We start from the raw sequence: 21,346 nt of genomic DNA, 5'->3' as shown, positions 1-21,346 counted from the left end.
TATCTGCTGACAAACTAATGTTTATCTATGCATTACACAGAACTACTCAAACTGCGATCGTTCGCGGAGATAATAAATAATGAATATCCATAGAGTTTTTTAGCCTACTTTGATGTTTATTAGCGAATTAATGGTTAAGTAAATGTTTATATAATTAATTACGATGTTTTAAACAAGTGAACCCGAAATACAGACGACTTCACGAGACTATTGATGAGCATAGACAACAGAGAGAGAACTAAATTCAGCGCTTTTATTTCCAACATGTGCTCATTCATGGCCGTATTATTTAATTCCTGCAAAGTTGCATCTGTATTTGGACAGGATTTGACAGATTATTTTACGTGGCTCGGTGAGCTTGTCTCTAAGAGAGACGAGCTCACGGAGGCAAATAATCCGTCAAATCCTGAATAAACTAGCTAGATTTCAGGCATTAATGTAACATCTAATTCGTGTATTAATGACTTATGTTAAATAAAGTTTATTAATTACAGCAAAGCAGGCAAGTACCTGGGGACGCCGTTGTCTCGTCTCGAGAATTGCTTGCGCGCAATTCTCAAAACGCCCACAAGATGGCGCCGTTTATCGGTAAATCCGATATTACAAAACCGATATCCGATTATGGTAAAATGCTTAAATATCGGGGAAAATATAGGTAAATCGATATATTGGTCAATCACTAATCATACGTTTATGCACAGGTTTATTTTCTCATAATATAGGCTACATTGCACATCTCCACAATGTTCAAAGATTCTCAAACGACTCGATGGATGAATTAGTCTCTCTAAATCCCTCCTTTCTGAGAGCATACTGTGCTCTGATTGGTCAGATAGCCCAGTCTTTTGTGTTTGGTCTACCGCTTGGTCTACCGCGTAGCCTACAGCGTGTATTTCGGAAGCTAGATGCTCATTACCTTAACTGAACTCCAGCTCTGTTCGGAGGCTTCCTAAAGCTCAGCGATTGTACACACTGTAAAGACCGTAACGATGATGTCGATTTTACACCAATCCTAGCGTGAGTCCGAATCGACGATGAAACATTGGAAGAACGATGGGAACATTATGAGATGTTTCAACTGTAATTCTTCACCATCAGCATTGACGTGTGTGTATGTGTGTGTGTGTGTGTGTGTGTGTTCCTAATGTATTGCGGAGCACATGTGGGAACTGTATCAATAACAGCGAATACCCAGCACTAACGTGAATGACTGATGGAACATTAAAGTTTGCAAAACAAATCTTGCTCCATCCTTTATCTTTACTTATAGTAGTAAGAACCAGGAACCATATTACAAATTAAAATGTTATAATGAGTAATGGTGGTGTGGAAAGACATTTGAAACGATTCACTCCTGCTTTGGTTTCATTTGGTGACAAGTCTATGTAAATTGCACTCAATTGTGCTTTTTTTTCCACTCATACAAGAAACTCAAGCTCTCAAGCTCTCAATGATCCAGAGACTACAGAGTTCCCCAAAACAAAGTGAGTAGATTAATTTCACTTTGATGTGCAATCCAGAACCTGTAACTATTTGTTTTAGATTTGCTTTTCATGTATCGTCTCAGTATAGGGCCTTTTCACAATGACAATCCAACACCGTGTACCTGCCAAAACACTGAGCCTGCAAACCGGTTTGTGCCAAAAGATGAGCTGGATGACTTACAGAAACGGCGGGCAGAAGAGTTCAGACAACACCAGATCAGGTTTCTCACAATTTATCTGATCTTTTCAGTGTGGAGCATGTATAGACCAAAACCACAATTTGTACCAGGCTATAAACATGTTTTCATCTGCTGTAAAGATGGCCATTTTAACATGGGGCTCAATGAGATTCTGCTCCTTCCTGAAGCCTGTCTCTAGTGGCCAGTCGATGAATAGCAGTTTATGTCACTTCCGTATTGGCTTCAAGAGAAACTGCGGCAGGTTGCCGCTTGGTGACACCCTATAAAAGTGACAAAGTGACATATAAAGTAAAAATTATGTGTTATAAAGTTGGAATTGCGTGATATAAAGTCAAAATTGCGTGATATAAAGTCAGAATTGCGAGATATAAAGTCAGAATTGTGTGATATAAAGTCAGAATTGCGAGATATAAAGTCAGAATTGCGTGATATAAAGTCAGAATTGCGTGATATAAAGTCAGAACTGCGTGATATAAAGTCAGAATTGCGTGATATAAAGTCAGAATTGCGAGATATAAAGTCAGAATTGCGTGATATAAAGTCAGAATTGCGAGATATAAAGTCAGAATTGCGTGATATAAAGTCAGAATTGCTTGATATAAAGTCAGAATTGCGAGATATAAAGTCAGAATTGTGTGACATAAAGTCAGAATTGAGAGATATAAAGTCAGAATTGTGTGATATAAAGTCAGAATTGCGAGATATAAAGTCAGAATTGCGAGATATAAAGTCAGAATTGTGTGATATAAAGTCAGAATTGCGTGATATAAAGTCAGAATTGTGTGATATAAAGTCAGAATTGCGTGATATAAAGTCAGAATTACGTGATATAAAGTCAGAATTGCGTGATATATAAAGTCAGAATTGTGTGATATAAAGTCAGAATTGCGAGATATAAAGTCAGAATTGCGAGATATAAAGTCAGAATTGTGTGATATAAAGTCAGAATTGCGTGATATAAAGTCACAATTGCATGATATAAAGTCGGAATTACGTGATATAAAGTCAGAATTGTGTGATATAAAGTCAGAATTACGTGATATAAAGTCAGAATTGCGTGATATATAAAGTCAGAATATCATTATATAAAGCCAGAATTGTGTGATATAAAGTCAGAATTGTGTGATATAAAGTCAGAATTGCGAGATATAAAGTCAGAATTGTGTGATATAAAGTCAGAATTGTGTGATATAAAGTCAGAATTGCGAGATATAAAGTCAGAATTGCGTGATATAAAGTCAGAATTGTGTGATATAAAGTCAGAATTGCGTGATATAAAGTCAGAATTGCGAGATATAAAGTCAGAATTGCGAGATATAAAGTCAGAATTGCGTGATATAAAGTCAGAATTGTGAGATATAAAGTCAGAATTGTGTGATATAAAGTCAGAATTGCGAGATATAAAGTCAGAATTGCGAGATATAAAGTCAGAATTGTGTGATATAAAGTCAGAATTGCGTGATATAAAGTCAGAATTGTGTGATATAAAGTCAGAATTACGTGATATAAAGCCAGAATTGTGTGATATAAAGTCAGAATTGCGAGATATAAAGTCAGGATCTGCAATTTTCTCAGTTTCATTTATAAATGACCATGTCCCTTAACAAAAATAGTGGCATGTGTCTCCCAGGACAGGGAAAGAAAACGATGTTCTTATTCTCGCCCCTGCCAACACCCCACTCCAGTATCCAATCAGAGGATTCAGAGTGACGCCCTTGAAAAAAACACTCATTCCTGGTGAGTCTGATTTCTGATGATCTGAACTTTCTCAAACACGTCAGGTTACAGAGAAGACCAGTCAAATCTTTTGAAATGTTTTCTTCTGCTCACCAAGGCTGTATTTATTTGATCAAAAATACAGTAAAATGTGAAATGTTATTACTGTTTTCTGTTTGAATATATTTTAAAAAGTAATTTATTCCTTTGATCAAAGCTGAATTTTTAGCATCATTACTCCAGTCTTCAGTGTCACATGATATTTCAGAAATCATTCTCATATGATGATTTGATGCTCAAGAAACATTTATGATTATTATCATATTATGATTATATGTTAAAAAAGTAATGCTGCTTCATATTTTTGTGAAAAGTATACACTACTATTCATAAGTTTAGAGTAATTTAGATTAAAAATCAGAAAAGAAATTAGAAGAAAAAAAACTTTTATTCATCAAGGATGCGTTAAATTGACAAAGTGATGATAAAGACATTTATAATGTTACAAAAGATTTTTATTTCAAATAAATGCTGTTCTTTTGAACATTTTATTTTGTAATTGCAATAATCATTATATTACTTTTGTACTGTAATTTGAGCAAATCAATCAATTAAAATAAAAGCATAATTATTGTCAAATTTTAACCATTAGTGTACAGTGTATATATATAAAAATTTGAATTCATTTAGGTGTTGCTATTGTTGTTATGTCATTTATATCTATATTAATGAATGTATCATCATTAAAGGTCTAGCGCTGCAAACACAAAACAGAGCAGTGTACAAGGTTTGTCCTGATGAATATGGTTTTCTTGCTAAAGGTGGTGGTTTTTTTACATCTCAATCATTGGTTTGCTTCAGATGGTCTCTGTATGGGGGTCTACTGTGTTTTTCCTTCTTTTATTCAGTGCTTTGTGCACTTTTGATCAAACATTTTTTTAAAGAAGTCATTGTGATGTTAAAGAGAATCAAATGAGCTCATAGGATCTGAAACCTCTCCAGGTGTCTCTGAGGGTGCAGAAAGGGCTGCTCTCAGTGCCGGATGTTCAGGAGGGTGAGCAGGTGGACGGCCAAAATGAGAAACATCTGAGCATCTCATCCAGCAGCCTCCAACAGCTCAATGAGCTGCTGAGCAGAGTGACCTACACCAGCACCGTCTACCACATCAAGACCCAAGACCTCGGTACCTACATTCAGTCATCATTTACTCGCATGTCCTTCTAAACCTGCATGACTTTCTTTCTTCTGCTGAACACAAAAGGAAATGTTTCGAAGAATGTTATGGTCCAAAACAAAATTAGACCCCATTTACTTGTATTGTATGGACAAAGTTTTTTCAAAATTACTTGGAATATAGTGCTAGAGTCATATGGACCACTTTGATACTTTTTTTTTAACTTAAAACTAATGTACTTGCTCATTTCCATTTATATGTACAACCATTAATTTGACACATTTTCATGTCTTTAGCGTATTTCTCTTTTGAGGACCATGAGGTCATATTCCCGATTGAGATCAGACGTTTGTCAGTTCCTGTTCTGTTTGACCCGGGGACAGGTGAGCTCAAGTGTTTACACATTTTTAACATGTTTAATATACTTGCACTTCTGAACAGTTTTATTTGAGTTAGTTTTAATTGTATTTTAAGTTTTTGTCTTTTTAGTACTGCAGCTTAAATTCAGTGGATTTCCAAACATTTAAAATGTTTGTTCAAGTTTTTTTAAGTTTGTTTTTTTTATTTCAATTAATAATTTAATGATTTTTAATACATTTAGTTTTAATTAACAGTAGTTATTACACCAAAATTCACATAAATTCTAAAACTCATTTTTTAAAATCTGATAAGAAGATATACGCATAATCTCTGATGGAAACAGGACGTAGGTTTGCATGTAAATCTTAACTCCCCTGATCTCAATGGGCTGAGGTTTTTAGCGTCCTTGTTTACGCTGCAGACCCCGGGTCGAATCCCGCTTGGAGCGGGTTGAGAAGAACCGCTTACATTTGGTGCCGTGACCCGGATGGGAGTGAGTTTAGAGGGGTGAATGTAACAGACATAGGCCAGGAAAAGCTGTGCGTGTAAACCTCACTCCCCTGATCTCAAGAGACTGCAGTCTTCCTTGATAGCGCACCTGCCTTCCACGCCAGAAACCCCAGTTCAAATACCGCTCGGAGCGAGTCGAGTTGTTCCGGTTACATTTGGTGCCATGACCCGGGTGGGAGTGAAGTTAAGGGAAAGTTTGCATGTAAACCTTAACTCCCCTGATCTCAAGAGGCTGCGGTTTTTAGCGTCCTTGTTAGCACACCCGCCTTCCACGGCGGAAACCCCGGTTCAAATCCCGCTCAGAGTAGAACATTTGTAGTTGAGTATGAGTAGTTACATTTGGTGCCGTGACCCGGATGGGAGTGAGGTTTAGGGGTGTGAGGGTAACGGACATAGGCCAGTAAGAGCTGTGCGTGTAAACCTCACTCCCCTGATCTCAAGAGACTGTGGTCTTTAGTGGTCTTTAGCATCCTTGTTAGCGCACCCCCCTTCCACAGCATCGCCGGAGACCCCATTTCGAATCCCACTCGGAGCCGTTTACATTTGGTGCCATGACCCGAATGGGAGTGAGGTTTAGGGAAGTGAGGAAGTAGGTTGTAAACCTTGCTTCCCTGATTTTAAGAGGCTGCTGTCTTTAGCGCCCTTGTTAGCGTCTCCGCCTCCCACGCCGGAGACCCCGGTTCGAATCCCACTTGGAGCCGTTTACAGAGTAAAATTAAATTGGCACCTTTAGATGGAAACATAGTAACAACAGCTTCTAAACAAATAACAGATCTAATCAAAGATTGTCTATTATGTGAACACAATCACCACACTGACCTTTTATGGACACGTAATTCTCTCTCTCTCTCTCTCTCTCTCTCTCTCTCTCTCTCTCTCTCTCTCTCTCTCTCTCTCTCTCTCTCTGTCTCTCTCTCTCTCTCTCTCTGTAGACATAAACTCCCAGGTGACTGTACTAATTAAAGCATTTTTGAGATATAAAGAACTAGACATCCTCATCAAGAGTATCCGTCGGTTCTACCCAAAAATAAAGATCATTATTGCTGATGACAGTCTGAAACCTGAGAAGGTGGTCGGTGACAATATAGAACACTATATCATGCCCCCGGCACAGGTACAAACATCAGGTTGTTTAAACTGAATGTTGTTGTAATTTGCTTGAAATATAAAAGTTTAAATATATAGTTTGGCCTTTCAGGGCTGGTTTGCAGGCAGAAATCTGGCAGTGTCACAGGTCACCACTAAGTACTTCCTGTGGTTGGACGATGACTTTGTGTTCCTGGATGAGACGCATATTGAGAGCTTTGTGAAAATTATGGAAGCCGTTCCTGAACTAGATGTGGTAAATATATCAGTTATATCATCTTGATGATATAAAAGTTGGGGTCTTCTGGATTGTGAAAAACCTTGACTGATTTTGAAGTTCTGTTTTGTAGTTATTATTCATTCATTCATTCTCTCTCTCTCCATCAGGTTGGTGGTAAGGTAAACGGAAATAAGTTCTTCTTTAATCTGGAATATGAGGAAGGGAGCAGCGAGGAAGGTGGCTGTATCAGGCGTTTCTATGAAAAAAGTCACGCGCCTCTGCCAGGTTTTGACGGCTGCTTCTATGCAGATGGAGTTGTCAACTACTTCATGGGCCGTACAGATGCTGTGCGGAGGGTCGGTTTTGATCCATTCCTCAAAAGAGTGGCTCACATTGGTAGGTGGACTTAAAAGTGTTTATTGAAAACATTCAGATCAGATTAAGTTACCCGATTTGTTTTAGATGAGGTCTGTTGATAAATTATTTCCCAATAGACCTGCACTGTAAAAAAATTAAGGCCTCTCCAATTCAACATTTTCTAGTGACCGATCACATCTAAATTTTTCAAATGGCCAAATTGAATTTCTGTGAATTGAATTTTATCCATTGTGGCAACAGTCTGTTAACATGGGCTCCATAAGAAATAATATGTTGAGCCAAGGAAAACATTTAATTTACCAACACTGTAAAAAATTTCAGGCCTCTCCAAAAATCTTAAAAATTTTCTAGTGACCGATCATATCTAAATTTTTCAATTGGCCAAACTGAATTTCTGTGAATTGATACAATTTAATTCACAGAAATTCAATTCGGCCAATTAACAAATTTAGATGTGACCAGTCACTAGAAAATTTTAAAATGGAGAAATGTTTTACAGTGAAACTGTGAGGTTGGTCCAATTAAATATTTTAAATTGTAGTAACAATTGTTTATTTCTCACTGTCCCAAAAGACAAAAATGACTAAAAACATAAATATATTAAGCAAAATAGAACACAGACAACAGGGTTGACATTTTATCACATTACTTTATTAACAAGTCAATTCCAACACAGGATATTTGGTGAGAATACATGAATTTCAATAAGGAAAAACTCTGAATACACTGAATCAAGTTTCTGCATAACAGGATGTCTTAATGTGGTGAAGAAAAACGCGGCACTGCAGGCTAACATTAATGACAAAGCTCCCCTGCATCACATCTGGCAAGAGACAGAACAGAAGTCTCTTCATTATATAATGAGAATGAGACGAATGAATGGACGCATAAGAAAATCACGAGCTTGACGTGTTTGATATTAAAAGGCAATAACTCAAGCCCTGAAAGAGGCCGATGCCAAACGTGTTCAACAGTCGCATGCCGCACATATCACGCAAATGACTTAATTGACTTATTACCTATTATTTTATACATATAAGACATGAGGAAAATAAAACTATTGGCTACCATTAGATAATTATGTAGTAAACAAGAACACACCCATGAAACCAATGAATGCATGAACTCGTGATTATACAAAATGTCTTTTAAACTTCATACCTGGTCATGAAGCAAAATGGGGGGTAGGTTTGGTGCACACGTGTAACGTTACCGAACGGTTTAAGAGTGCAATCTTTAACAGTTCACATTCGGCTTATTTTAAGCGCGGAACACACTTCAATCTGAGTTCCCACACGAACATATTAAGTATTCAGTCCATTTTATCACGAAATGTTGATGAAGTTTTGACGCTCAATGTGGCGTGACTGATCACAGCTCAAGCGGCTGCGCGACGCGATCATCTGTGAAGGCGATCGATCATCTCTTCCTAAAGAATAAACATGAATGACAATCTGAAGGTATGCTGAGGATACATTACAACTTACTGTCATGTATATATGTGGTGTAATCGCTAAATCAGTGTTTTGAATGGCAGAAAGACCTCAATATAACTGCTTGTAATCTAAACAATGTCATGTAATGTTAGCATCATTTAGGCTACCTCAGGCAGTCATTCAGTGTCCACAGAATTATATTCACTAGAGAAATCGTCTCAGGTTATGACTATAACCATAGTTCCCTTTCGAGGGAACTTCACACTGCGTCCACTAGGGACAGCTTTGGGAACGCCCACAGCGTGATGGCGTCTGATGCACGTATGTCAACTCAGCCAATGGCGAGAGTGAGCGTCACGGGCGGGTGACGTCACGTCCAGGAAAGAATAAATATACATCCGGTCCGATCGCACTTCAGCTAAACTGCCGAAGCAAGGGATCACAGGGATGCAGGGAGTATGGCAAAGGGACGCAGTGTTTCGTTCCCTTCTCAGGGAACTATGGTTAAAGTCATAACCTGAGACGTTCCCTTTCGAGGGAACTTCACACTGCGTCCACTAGGGACAGCCTTGGGAACGAAATACCAAAACGCCATAATACCAAATGCCTGTCGTGTGAAACTGTGGCACATTCAAGACAGGAGCACTGAAGAACCTGGAGCACATTCCAGGTCAAGATCATAGTATCTCACAAACGTAAGGGGACCAACCGGCCGCATCGCAGACTTCTTTGAGGGAAACCCCCGATACCAAGGCCTTAGAGGCCGCCATACTCCTAGTAGAGTGGGCTTTGACAGCTAAGGGACACTGCTGATCAGAAGACCCATAAGCCAGTGAGATAGCCTCGACTATCCACTTGCTCATTGTATGTTTGGACGCAGGGAGACCCCTGTTCTGAGGTCCAAAACAAACAAACAATTGATCCGCTTTCCTCCACAGGGCAGCTCTGTGGACATAAGCATCCAGTGCTCGCACTGGACATATAAGGTTCAATCTTTCCTGGTCTGGATTAACAAATGGAGGAGGACAGAGAGCCTGCAGCACTATAGGCCGTGGAACATTGGTTAACACCTTCGGAACATACCCTAATCTAGGGTAAAGGAAAGCTTTAACCATCCCTGGTGCAAACTCCAAGCACGAAGGGGATATTGATATCCCTATCTCTCTTAATAGAAGAGATGGCAAGAAGGAATATGGTTTTCAGAGTCAGAAACTTTTCTGAGATGATGTCAAGTGGCTCGAACGGAGCCGCAGATAAACCTTCCAACACTATAGCCAAATCCCAAGTAGGAACTCTGGTGCGCACCGCAGGCCTCAGCCTCTTAGTGCCACGAAGGAAACGAGTTACCAAAGGGTTCCTCCCCACAGTAATACCATCCACATGGGCATGGTAAGCAGAAATAGATGAAACATACACCTTTAGTGTAGCAGGGGTCAACCCAGAAGAGAATCGCTCTTGTAAAAAATCAAGCACTGAACCAACAGGGCAGTTGACTGGATCTAACTGTCGTTCTTGACACCAAGAAGTGAACAACCTCCACTTCAGGGCATATAGTCTCCTCGTGGATGGAGCTCTGGAGCTAAGAATGGTCTCCACTACCTCGGTAGATAGACCAGACTCTATGAGCTCGGCCCCCTCAGCGGCCAAACCCACAGGTTCCACATTTCTGGGCGGGGGTGAAATATTGAGCCCTCTGCCTGAGATAGAAGATCCCTCCTGATCGGAATCTTCCAAGGTGAGCCATCGAGCAGTGTTACAAGGTTCGAGAACCAAATCCGGCTCGGCCAGTAAGGAGCTACTAGCAGTAGACTTATCCCCTCCCGGCGAACTTTCTCCAGAACTCCCTGGAGCAGAACAACTGGGGGAAATGCGTACAGACGCCGCCTCGGCCACGTCTGTACCATGGCATCCAGTCCCAGAGGAGCTGGATGTGTCAAAGAGAACCAGAGTGGACAGTGCGTCGTATTCTGAGACGCAAACAGATCCACTTCCGCCTGGCCGTAAATCTCCCAAATGAGCTTCACCACCTCGGGGTGAAGTCTCCATTCCCCTGGCCTCAGCCCCTGTCTCGACAGGATGTCCGCTCCTATATTCTGGGCCCCCGGGATAAAGATTGCTCTCAAGGAGAGTAACTTCCCCAGCGACCACAGGAGGATCTGGTGCGCTAGCTTGCACAGTGGGCGCGAACGCAGACCCCCCTGATGATTTACATAGGAAACCACCGATGTGTTGTCCGTACGGACCAACACATGATGGCCCCTCAGGTCCGGGAGGAAGAACTTCAACGCATTGAAGACTGCCATCATCTCCAGGCAGTTGATGTGCCACGAAAGATGATGGTCCCCCCACAGACCCTGAGCTGAGCGGCCTTCCATTACCGCTCCCCAGCCCGTGAGAGAGGCATCTGTCGTCAGGGTGACTCGACGACATTGTGCCCCCAACACCGGACCCTGGGACAGGAACCAGGCTTTCTTCCATTTGACCAATGCGCGGAGACACCGCAGCGTGATCTTGATCATACGAAAAGGGTTCCCCCTCGGGGAAAACCCTCTGGTCCTGAGCCACCACTGTAAGGGCCTCATGTACAGCAGGCCAAAAGGAATCACGTTGGACGCCGCTGCCATTAACCCCAGCAACTTTTGAAACTGCTTGACAGTGAATGACTGGCCTAGTTTGACTCTCTTTACAGCTGACAGAATCGCAGCAATGCGCGTGGGTGAAAGCACTGCCCGCATTGCTACGGAATCCCAAACCACGCCTAGAAAAGTGGTCCTCTGTACTGGAGAAAGCACACTCTTCTTCGCATTCAGCCTCAACCCCAACTTTTGAATATGCGCGAGGACAACATCTCGATGCCAAACCGCCATCTCCTGCGACTGTGCCAGAATCAGCCAGTCGTCTATATAGTTCAGAATGCGTATGCCCTGCAGCCTGAGCGGGGCCAGAGCTGCATCTATGCATTTAGTGAACATGCAGGGTGAGAGAGCTAGACCAAATGGAAGAACCCGATACTGGTACGCTTTGCCCCCGAAAGCGAACCTCAGGAACTTCCTTTGTTGTGGAAGGATGGAGACATGGAAGTATACGTCCTTCAGATCTATTGTGACAAACCAATCCTCGGATCTGATTTGGGTCACAATCTGACTTAGCGTCAGCATCTTGAATTTTAGTTTTCTGACTGTACAATTCAGACGACGAAGATCTAATATGGGGCGCAACCCTCCATCCTTTTTTGGAACTAAGAAGTACCGGCTGTAAAAACCCAACTCTCTGTTCTGTACAGGGACCTGTTCTATAGCCTCCTTTTTTAACAAGGTTTCTACTTCCTGTTCCATTATCAGAGCCTGCTCGGGACGTACTGATGTTACCAGCACTCCGTTGAAACGAGGTGGGTGGAACCCAAACTGAATTCTGTACCCCTTTTCTACCGTCTGCAGGACCCATAGCGATATTTGGTAGACATTTCCATTCTGCCAGAAAATCGACTAAGGGAACCAGCCTCGCCGAGTCACGAGCTCACTGGAAACCGCTGCGCCCCGAAGCACCAAGGGTGGCGGGGTTGGCAGAACGGTCCCCTGAGGGCAACGAAGTGGAGTGGGCACCGTATACTGAGGTGAACACCAATCCACCCCGCGGGGGGGCGCCCTCGGAGACCTGACGCTGCTGGCGTCAGGACCTCTTTTGGCCTGAAGCCTTCTTCGCCTGAAGCACGACCCTCAGGTCGGTCTTCGGCTTAGAAGGCTTCGGCTGAGAGTGCCGACCTGGCCCACCGTATCTCTGAGGTGGAGCACGAGATGCGACACTCTCTTTTTGCTGCTGCCTGTATGAAGAGCTAGACGGCTGGGGCTGCTCACGCCCAGCAGCCCCAGAGGGTTGGTGGCGGCGCAGGAGATATTTTTTAAAAGCCTCCGCTTGTTTTTTATTCTCCTGAAATCTGTCGACGACTTCATTTACAGCGTCGCCGAACAGACCAGCGGGATCAACTGCCGCATCAAGGAGAAAAGCCCTGTCTTTATCCTTAATATCAGATAAATTGAGCCACAGATGTCTCTCTGTCGCCACCAAGGCTGCCATAGACCGCCCAATAGCTCTAGCGGTCTCCTTGCCTCAGGGCTCACTGTTTCACCGCCATCCAAATCCCCCAGCAGTTCAGCCTGGTACGCTTGCAAAATACTCATTGTATGCAAACACGCACCAGCCTGCCCTGCTGCCGTGTACGCTTTCCCCCCTAGCCCTGATGTTGTCTTTAATGGTTTAGTGGGGAGCCTGGGGGCCTTCAGGGACGATGCCGACGCAGGGGACAGATAACTCGCAAGCGTCTGATCCACTTTAGGCATCGCCCCATAACCATATTCTTTCAGCCCCCTTATATCACTGTATGTTTTTACTTGAGGGCTGAAAAGACGTGATGAATATGGTTTCTTCCATGATCTACACAGCTCACTGTGTAAATCAGGAAAGAAAGGAAGACCCCGTGGTGAAGGTGACACATTTGACGTCAAAAAGCGCTCGTCTAATTTGCTTTTCGGACGAGCGCCTTGTTTCTCGGCTGGCCAATCAATATTTAACTTCGCCACAGCGCAAGTAATCACCTCCACCAGCTCTTCGTGTGCGGGGGAAAGAGATGGCGAATCATCTTCCCCCAATCCGACGCTCAAAACATCCACCTCCTCAGAGCTGGAGTGTTGAAGTGACGAGCTCTCACTCTGGGGGGAAGAAGCCGCAGCGCGGGCTTCCAACACCAGCAATTGAGCGACAGATCTCTCGGGTGAAGGCAGAGAAAGAGCGCTCGCGCTCGTCTCAAACCCCGCCGAGAGATCCATCTGCGATCCCCATGATGTCCTTCTCCGCTGTGCCTCAGCAGCAGCGGGTCCAGAACCAGAAGGAACGCGATCCTGATCACCCTTCTCGAAGAGTGACAGGCGGGAGCGGAGCATGCGAAGCGGCAGCTTCTCACAATGCTCACACTCAGCCCCCTCGAAGGCTGACAGAGCATGCTCCACTCCCAAACACATCACACACAAATCATGTGTATCTCCACCCGTAAGGAAACGGGGACACGGAGGAGTACACTGTTTGAATACTGATGCATTCGCCATTTTTAAAATGAGAATTATTGTGCTTTTGACGGACAACAATAAATAGACGGAGACAGTTTTCACACAGATCGCTTAGCTGAAGCAGAAAAGCTGAAGTGCGATCGGACCGGATGTATATTTATTCTTTCCTGGACGTGACGTCACCTGCCCGTGACGCTCACTCTCGCCATTGGCTGAGTTGACATACGTGCATCAGACGCTATCACGCTGTGGGCGTTCCCAAAGCTGTCCCTAGTGGACGCAGTGTGAAGTTCCCTCGAAAGGGAACAACTCATTCACTAAATATATGCTCTATAGCATATATATATAATATATATATATATATATATATATATATATATATATATATATATATATATATATATATATATATATATATATATATATATATATATATATATATATATATATATATATATATATATATATATATATATATATATTCATTATATTCTACTGAACCTGTTAGGGATGTCTTGATTATTTCATGCATGTTAAATAAACCTGTCATGAAAATGACAGACACTGTGTATAAATTATTATATTTCAACAACGAATTGGAGAAAAAACTATTTTATAATTAGATTTAGAAGTTAATGCAAAAACTGCCTTATGTGAAGTTTACATGTTTGCATACAATGTGTTATTTGAGTGTTGATTATTATACCTAAAAATAAATAGCAACTGAATTTAGGCTAATAGTTTGGGCTCTGTTGTTAAACTTTAATATTAATGTGCAAGTAAGGGCTCCCTATATAATTTACAGAAATATCTTCAATAAACTTTTAGATATAATTTAATTCATTCAAGGACAGACACTTTTTTTTCTTCTTCAGTAAACCAGTGTTTCCCAACCGGGGTGCCGTGTGACGAGAGCAGGGGTGCCGTGTAAAAGTCCTTCAAATATATATTTTTTTCAAATTTTTCAAATATTTGTAAACTTTGTTCTATGTAGGGCTGTCACGATATCAGATTTTTCACACCACGGTTATTGTGGCCAAAAAAATCTATGAAAATCTTGAAAATCTATGAAAATCTTGGGGGAGAAAGTTATCAAATGAATTGGTAACACTTTACCATAAGGTTGTATTAGTTAACATTAGTTAATGCATTAGTTAACGAACTAACCATGAACAACAGCTGTTCAGCATTAGTTAATCTTCTTTGTTAATGTTAGTTAATATAGAGATGTTCATGGTTTGTTCATGTTAGTTCACGCATTTTAGCAAGATTTTAATAATGCATTAGTAAATGTTGAAATTAACTTTAACAAAGATTAATAAGTGCAGTTCATTATTAGTTCATGTTAACTAATGTTAATTAAGGAACCTTATTGTAAAGTGTTACCAATTAATTTTTACTTTGTTTATTTGGTTTAATTTTTTACCCAACAAACATAATTGGATAATAATAAACACAGGGTAATACTCTGTTACTGATAAATTGTCTTTGAAGCTCCCTATGAAATAACAAGAGAGGAAATACTGTCAAGTTCAACAGATGATGAATAAATATTAACATAAATGTTATTGGCCATGACTAGATTGCAAATACAAATACAAGAATAGACATTATTCATTAATTAAAAGAAACTGAGACCGCGACCGTCGACTGGCTCTGACTGGTGACTCTGACCGCCGCGTTCCTTCAGCGCAGCTGAAAGAGTGCTATGGCCTTTTTACACCTGCTCACTTAATTCGTTTTCTCTTATCATAACCTATATCTATCATATTGTGAAGAGATCAGGAGTAAATGTCTTCCGAAATTCTTTCGAGGCGAATTTAAATCCGATCACAGATGATCCACCGCTGCGTGCGAGTGCTGAGTGGGCACTACAAGAAGATGCAAGAAAAGACGCAAACGGCCGCCAGTGAAACTTAAAGTAGACCAAGGCTCAGAATCAGATGCTCAAAAACACAATCATCTTCATTAAAACGAATGAGACTAAATGCTCTTACCAGTGCTTAGGTCGCTCGTTCTCCTATTACGGCCGTTGATCTTGAAATGAGCCGATAAATAAAATAGCCTACAACTCATATCTGTTGCTTTCGTTGTCGTGAACTGAATTTGCATAGCCTATAGAGTGGAAATTGAAGATTGGATTTATATTCATTTTGCGGAGAGTTATAAGGTAAGACATTGCATGTTTTTATTTTCATAGTTTAGATTGTGTAGCCCGTTTCGTTTGCAGGCGCCGTTGCGTGCGAGCCTCAGCTTGTCAAAAATGCGTTTTTACAGTGGTGGTGATAGTAAACATTTAAACTTACATTGTGATATGCTAAGTATTTTATATATACTGATTTTATTATAGGAAAGACAAGTCAAGTGTTGATTTGAGAGGATAAATTGATCAAACATGCGGTTAACTCACTGCCGGCCGCTGGCCTTGGTCATTAGGAAAAAAAAAAAACCTTTAATTTAACAAGCAAAAATTTCCCCGATTTTTTTTTTTAATTAACTTAATAAAGAAACTAAACGAAATATAACAAATTTGACATTACAAACAAAGCTGAACTATTTTTATGGCTGCAACAATGTAATAGAGAGGGAGGAAAAAACACGGCTCCAGTCAGACTCGGGACACTGAGTATTTATGTGTCATGTTATCATACCAGTCCTGTTCATTTTAAATATTGTGGTTATCGCCAATACCGGTATATTGCTACACCCTAAATTAACATGATGTCGATATTTCGTGCTTTGAATATCACGGTTATCGTCAATACCGGTATATTGCGACACCCCTAGTTCTATGCAATGTTCGAGTGCTGCCGTATGTTCGAATATGACCAGTCATTTTCGCCGTCATCACCCGGGTGTAGTGCCAGAAGACGCGAATGAGAAGTCGCCCTGTGAGAAAATTCCATCCGAAAGCGCGCACACATCTCACAGTGCGCAAATATTGAGTTCTCTTTCAAGTCTTGCTCTTGAACGGACAAACTCACACAAAAAGTATGTCAACATGTCCATCTTGATGAGTATTCTAGCAGACATAGTCTGAATATGCCTTAGATAAACTTTATACAGTCGAGAAAGACGACATATCCGAGCATTAGGTCTTAAAGGTCCCATGGCATGAAATTTTCATTTTATGAGGTATTTCAACATTAATATGAGTTCCCCTAGCCTGAATATTGTCCCCAAGTGGATAGAAATGTTGATCGGTGTAAAACCGAGTTCTGGCTGTCTTTCTCTGCCTTTGAGAAAATGACAGGCCAGACTAGCCAATCCTGAAGTCTCCTGGTTTGACGTCCAAGCAGGAACGGTTACCGCCCTTTCCTCCGCCCAGAGAATCTGGCACGCCCATGCAAGCGCTCGAGAGATCATTACTTGTGAACGAGTGAATGCTGGCAGTTTCTCAGTGTTTGGGTGTACAAATGAAAACAGAAGTCTTTTTTCAGTTCCTTCTGATCTGTGATCAGTGATTTCTTATGTGTAGCTAATTATTTATTATTCGTGCACACACTGCGGCTTCTCTCTCTCCCGACAGAACGGTGTTTTCGTGTTTTCTATCTTGTGAGTCAGTGTTTTTGTACGTCCTCGTCGCGTCTATCTGTTCTTAAATGTGCATACAGTCGGGAGTTTCTGCTTAACATCGGCAGAGCCACATCTTTAGAGATAAACCTCACGCACGCCGAAGCTCGGCCTTCAACATCCCCGACCCCCAGTAATGCATCTGGCCCACAGCGGAGGCACCAAACGCAGCGTGAGATTAAGCAGAAGGGGGGTAAGCGTGAGGGTATCCGGCTAGGCTAGCCAGCTTTCCCCACAATAAACTGGATTACATTCGATTACTGCTGTTGTGTCTTTGTTTGCGCTGTGTAAGTTACTCAATGCGCGTCACTGACGCTTTTCATATGATTGGAACATATCTAGAAATAATGCTTTAATCAAACTTACTAACTCGTTCATCTCGCTGTAATGGTACATTGCATGTGTTACAAAGTTGGTAGAATAATGATGAAGACGGACTCGGCGTGACTGGGACTCGTGTTTATTCAGAACTCTCAGATACAAACACAATAAACTCGCGCTGATAGACAGCGCTCTCACAACTCCGTAGTTACTATAAATAACTTTGTTAGCAATCGCTCCGTCTCCGTGATGTCCGGTTCGCGACCGAATCATTCTTTTGAATCGGTTCTTTTTAGTGAACCGAACCAGTTCACCAAATCGGACTGAATCGTTCTAAACGGTTCGCGTCTCGAGTCAGCGCTGATCCATAATTTACTAAAGTTACTAACTTTCTGACATGAGTGACAGCCCCTCCGACTAGAAATAAACGAATAACCTGAAGTATATTCTAGTAACTACAACAGTTCACCCTGAACTGAGACATGCTGAGAGAACTGATGAGAAGTGTAATTATATTTGTGTAATTATCCGCCCTGGAACGGGCGGCCCAGTGAGATAGCGAACTGCACGGGGAGACGGTGTCCGCACCCCTCCCTCCCCCGGGGGAGGACCGGGGGGAGAATATTTTTTGGTTTCGGTCCTGCCGCTGGCTCTCCGGAGTCCAGCGGTACCCACATTCTCAGAGCAGTTCCCTTCCTTCCTAGGCCCTGAGAGGGTCAGGTTGGCAGTGTGTGACGCCCCCGGGCCTTGCCACTTGCCACATTTTCTTTGTTTTACACTGCAGATCGATCAAACGGGTGTTCGTGTAGGCTGTTAATTGTAAGACTTGCTTTGTGAAGTCTTCATGTTATTTATGAGAGGCTGTTACGAGCTACACAAACACAGCCTTCGGCCGTAACATACAGAGCCACACATTGGAACATGTGTCGCCCGGAGTCCCGTCTCCTGCTCCCACAAACACCACAATGTCACCAGTTTCGAGTCAGAGAGGAAGTTTGTTTATTACTTGAATAAAGAAAACCAAAAGGATGGCTTGAAATCACTGGGTCGGCCAAAATAACAAACAAAAGATGGGGATCTACCTACTCATTAAAGATCTTCCCTGGAAAAGAGATAACAAAAGAAAGACAAAAGTCTTACCTCCCTGCTAACAAAATAAACAGGAGAAAATATTCATTAAACAAAAGAGGGCCTCCCACTAACAAAAGGTCTGCATGGGAAAAAGGGTAATTCAACATTTACCGGCCTATACCGCTAACAATTTGTACTCCACACCAGGATTTACTCTAAATGCCAATCCAGCAGCGTCACACACACGGCTGGTACCACGACAGGAAGCAGGAGAGGGAACTCCTCGAGCAGTCTTCCTTCCAAGCTTTTATCCACCAAGCGATTCCCGGCTCCACCCACATAAACAGCTGCACCTGTTTCACAACAATTAGCTTGGAGCAACAGGGGGAGAGAGCACCTCACACATGACTTTTGCTCCACATATCACGTTACAGGATACAAATAAGCACAGTGACAATCAGACACGTAACAGAGGCAGTATTGCCATTTCTTTTACACAACGGTCTACAGTTTCACACACTTTCACATGTTTCTTCCATCTGCTGACGGTGTCGCCATTTCTCATTTCACCCGTTTTTGTGCGTACGCCTGGGTCAGAGCTTGCGTGAAGGACTGCACATTTTCCCATCAAGTTTGCTTTTTATAAATACCAATTATTGCGTAGAGAGCGGCGTACGCCTTCTTTTGTGCGTATGCAACGTTTATAAATGAGGCCCCTGAAGTCATACGATATCTTCATGTAAAGAACAGAGTTGATGTTTTAATCGCTGAAATGATGATCCCGCCACTCCGTGAACGCACGCACGCACTCAGTCATATTCAAATAATACACCCGACTCTTAAACATGACCCAATCGGTCACAAGACACACGAGAGCCAATGACATTTTACAATCAATGGTGACATAATGACCCAATCGGTCACGAGACATATGAGAGCCAATGCTATTTCACTATGAAATCTGACGTGACGTTTCTTCAGGCGGCAACTTTTGAAATTTGAATGTGTGCATGATTTTCGGCGGATGGAGACGCTGATCGCTTTTGGGGATTTTCTTCACACATATCAATCGCTTGGCCTCGGGACACTTGGAATATTTGTACTTTTTGAATAAATTGTGCCTGCAGTCGTGTCTGCCTGTTATATCCTGTATTTTATATCATATAATACACAAATGGGTAGGTTTAGGGATGGGATGGGGATGGGTTACATGTTCAAACATGTCTAAATAGCGTAAATAAAATAGATGTAAATAAAATAATGCTGGCTGATTAAATTGAGAATCACACTCCAACATGTCATAATGGTATATAATTTCATCATGACGATAACGTTCCCATGCCCAATGCGTCTGTGTATGACGCCAAAGGTTTCTCATTGAAATCAATAGAGCACCCTGCGCGTCGAAAAATTACGCCTAGGGGCACCTTTAGCGTCTTCATTGTGACGCGGAAGGCAGTTGACCATGCTTCAGATTTTGACGCCTTGGGAGTGAGAACAGGTTGGAACAGAGCTGCTCACACTTACATCATCTGATAAACTAAAAAGAGAAAAAGACACGATTGGTAGGAAAGCAGTTACAATTTGAAAGTTAAAATGTATAGATATTTTAAGAAAGAAATCATTGTCCTGTTGCGAGTGTGTTGACAGTCTGTGTGGTTGTATAGTTGAGCTCCAGAAAATCATCAACGAGGTGGCTTTGACAGTTACAGGCTTGAAAAACAAAAAGACGGGAATAAAGAACCCTAAACTCTAACACAAAGAACCATTTCAGCATATAAAGAGTTCTTCAAGATTATACGGTTCTAAATAGAACGGTTACTACATGTAAAGAACCATGTTTTTTTTTTTAGAGTGTATGATACCTTTTGGTATCTTATGGGGTTAAAATAGCCTTCTTTTTTTCATGTGAAGAACATTTTAATAATCTAAAGAAACATTTTCCACTATAAAGAACCTTCTGTGCAATTGAAAGGTTCCATGAATGTTAAAGGTTCTTTATGGAACCATCAATGCCAAGAACCTTTATTTTTAAGAAACAAGAATCTGTTTTAAATTTTTTTTTTTCTCAATTATATACAGAATTCTTCGTTGACGGACTTGGAGAGTTATTAGTTGTCACCTGCAAAGGTCTCAAAATTGGTCACCAAAAACACAATCACACAGACAAGTACCAATTCTACAGGCATCCTCCCAAAAGTGAATCAGTGGAAAAAAGGACACACTTTTTTTTCAAGAACCATCTGAAATGCATTCAATTCTAAGGAACACTTCAGGTGAAATATGGTCACTTCAGGTCACTCACCTTATTAATCATTAATTGGATTTTTTATTTACTCTATCAATCAAATGCTTTGACACATCTGCTCATTCTTTATTGTGACTAATGGAAGAATGAAATGCATCCCTCAACCCGCTTGCGCTCTATGGGTGACCGGGCTTTTTCTTCCCTTGCTCCAAAACTCTGGAACTCTCTTCCGTATGAGATTAGACATGCGGAATCTGTTAGTGTTTTTAAATCTCTTCTTAAAACTCACTTTTTTAGACTTGCTTGTATGTGATTTCATAGTTTTTTATTAGTATATTGTATTTTTGTACATCTGGTTTATGTTTAGTATTTTGTTTTGTTATCTCTTTTACTTTTACACTGTGTCCTTTTTGTAAAGCGCATTGAGAAGTTGCATTTAAAGGCGCTATATAAAATAAAGTTTGTATTATTATTATCATTATTATTATGTGATCAAAACACGTAATAGA

At 41.4% G+C, this 21,346-nt stretch overlaps 1 protein-coding gene across 1 annotated transcript; it reads left to right on the top strand.

Moving 5' to 3' along the window:
• Positions 1-1,553: 1,553 nt before the first annotated feature.
• Positions 1,554-20,853, top strand: LOC307121804 (beta-1,4 N-acetylgalactosaminyltransferase 1-like; the record flags this gene model as incomplete). Its single annotated transcript, XM_079809562.1, has 9 exons — positions 1,554-1,705; positions 3,315-3,421; positions 4,150-4,187; positions 4,403-4,583; positions 4,871-4,957; positions 6,377-6,558; positions 6,643-6,786; positions 6,918-7,146; positions 20,672-20,853. The coding sequence occupies 9 exons, from the start codon at positions 1,554-1,556 to the stop codon at positions 20,851-20,853; spliced, it is 1,302 nt and encodes a 433-aa protein (XP_079665688.1).
• Positions 20,854-21,346: the final 493 nt, after the last annotated feature.

Source organism: Gobio gobio, assembly GCF_949357685.1.
Source record: "Gobio gobio genome assembly, chromosome: 25".
Classification (NCBI taxonomy): Eukaryota; Metazoa; Chordata; class Actinopteri; order Cypriniformes; family Gobionidae; genus Gobio; species Gobio gobio.
This window is presented reverse-complemented; position numbering and strand designations above follow the sequence as displayed.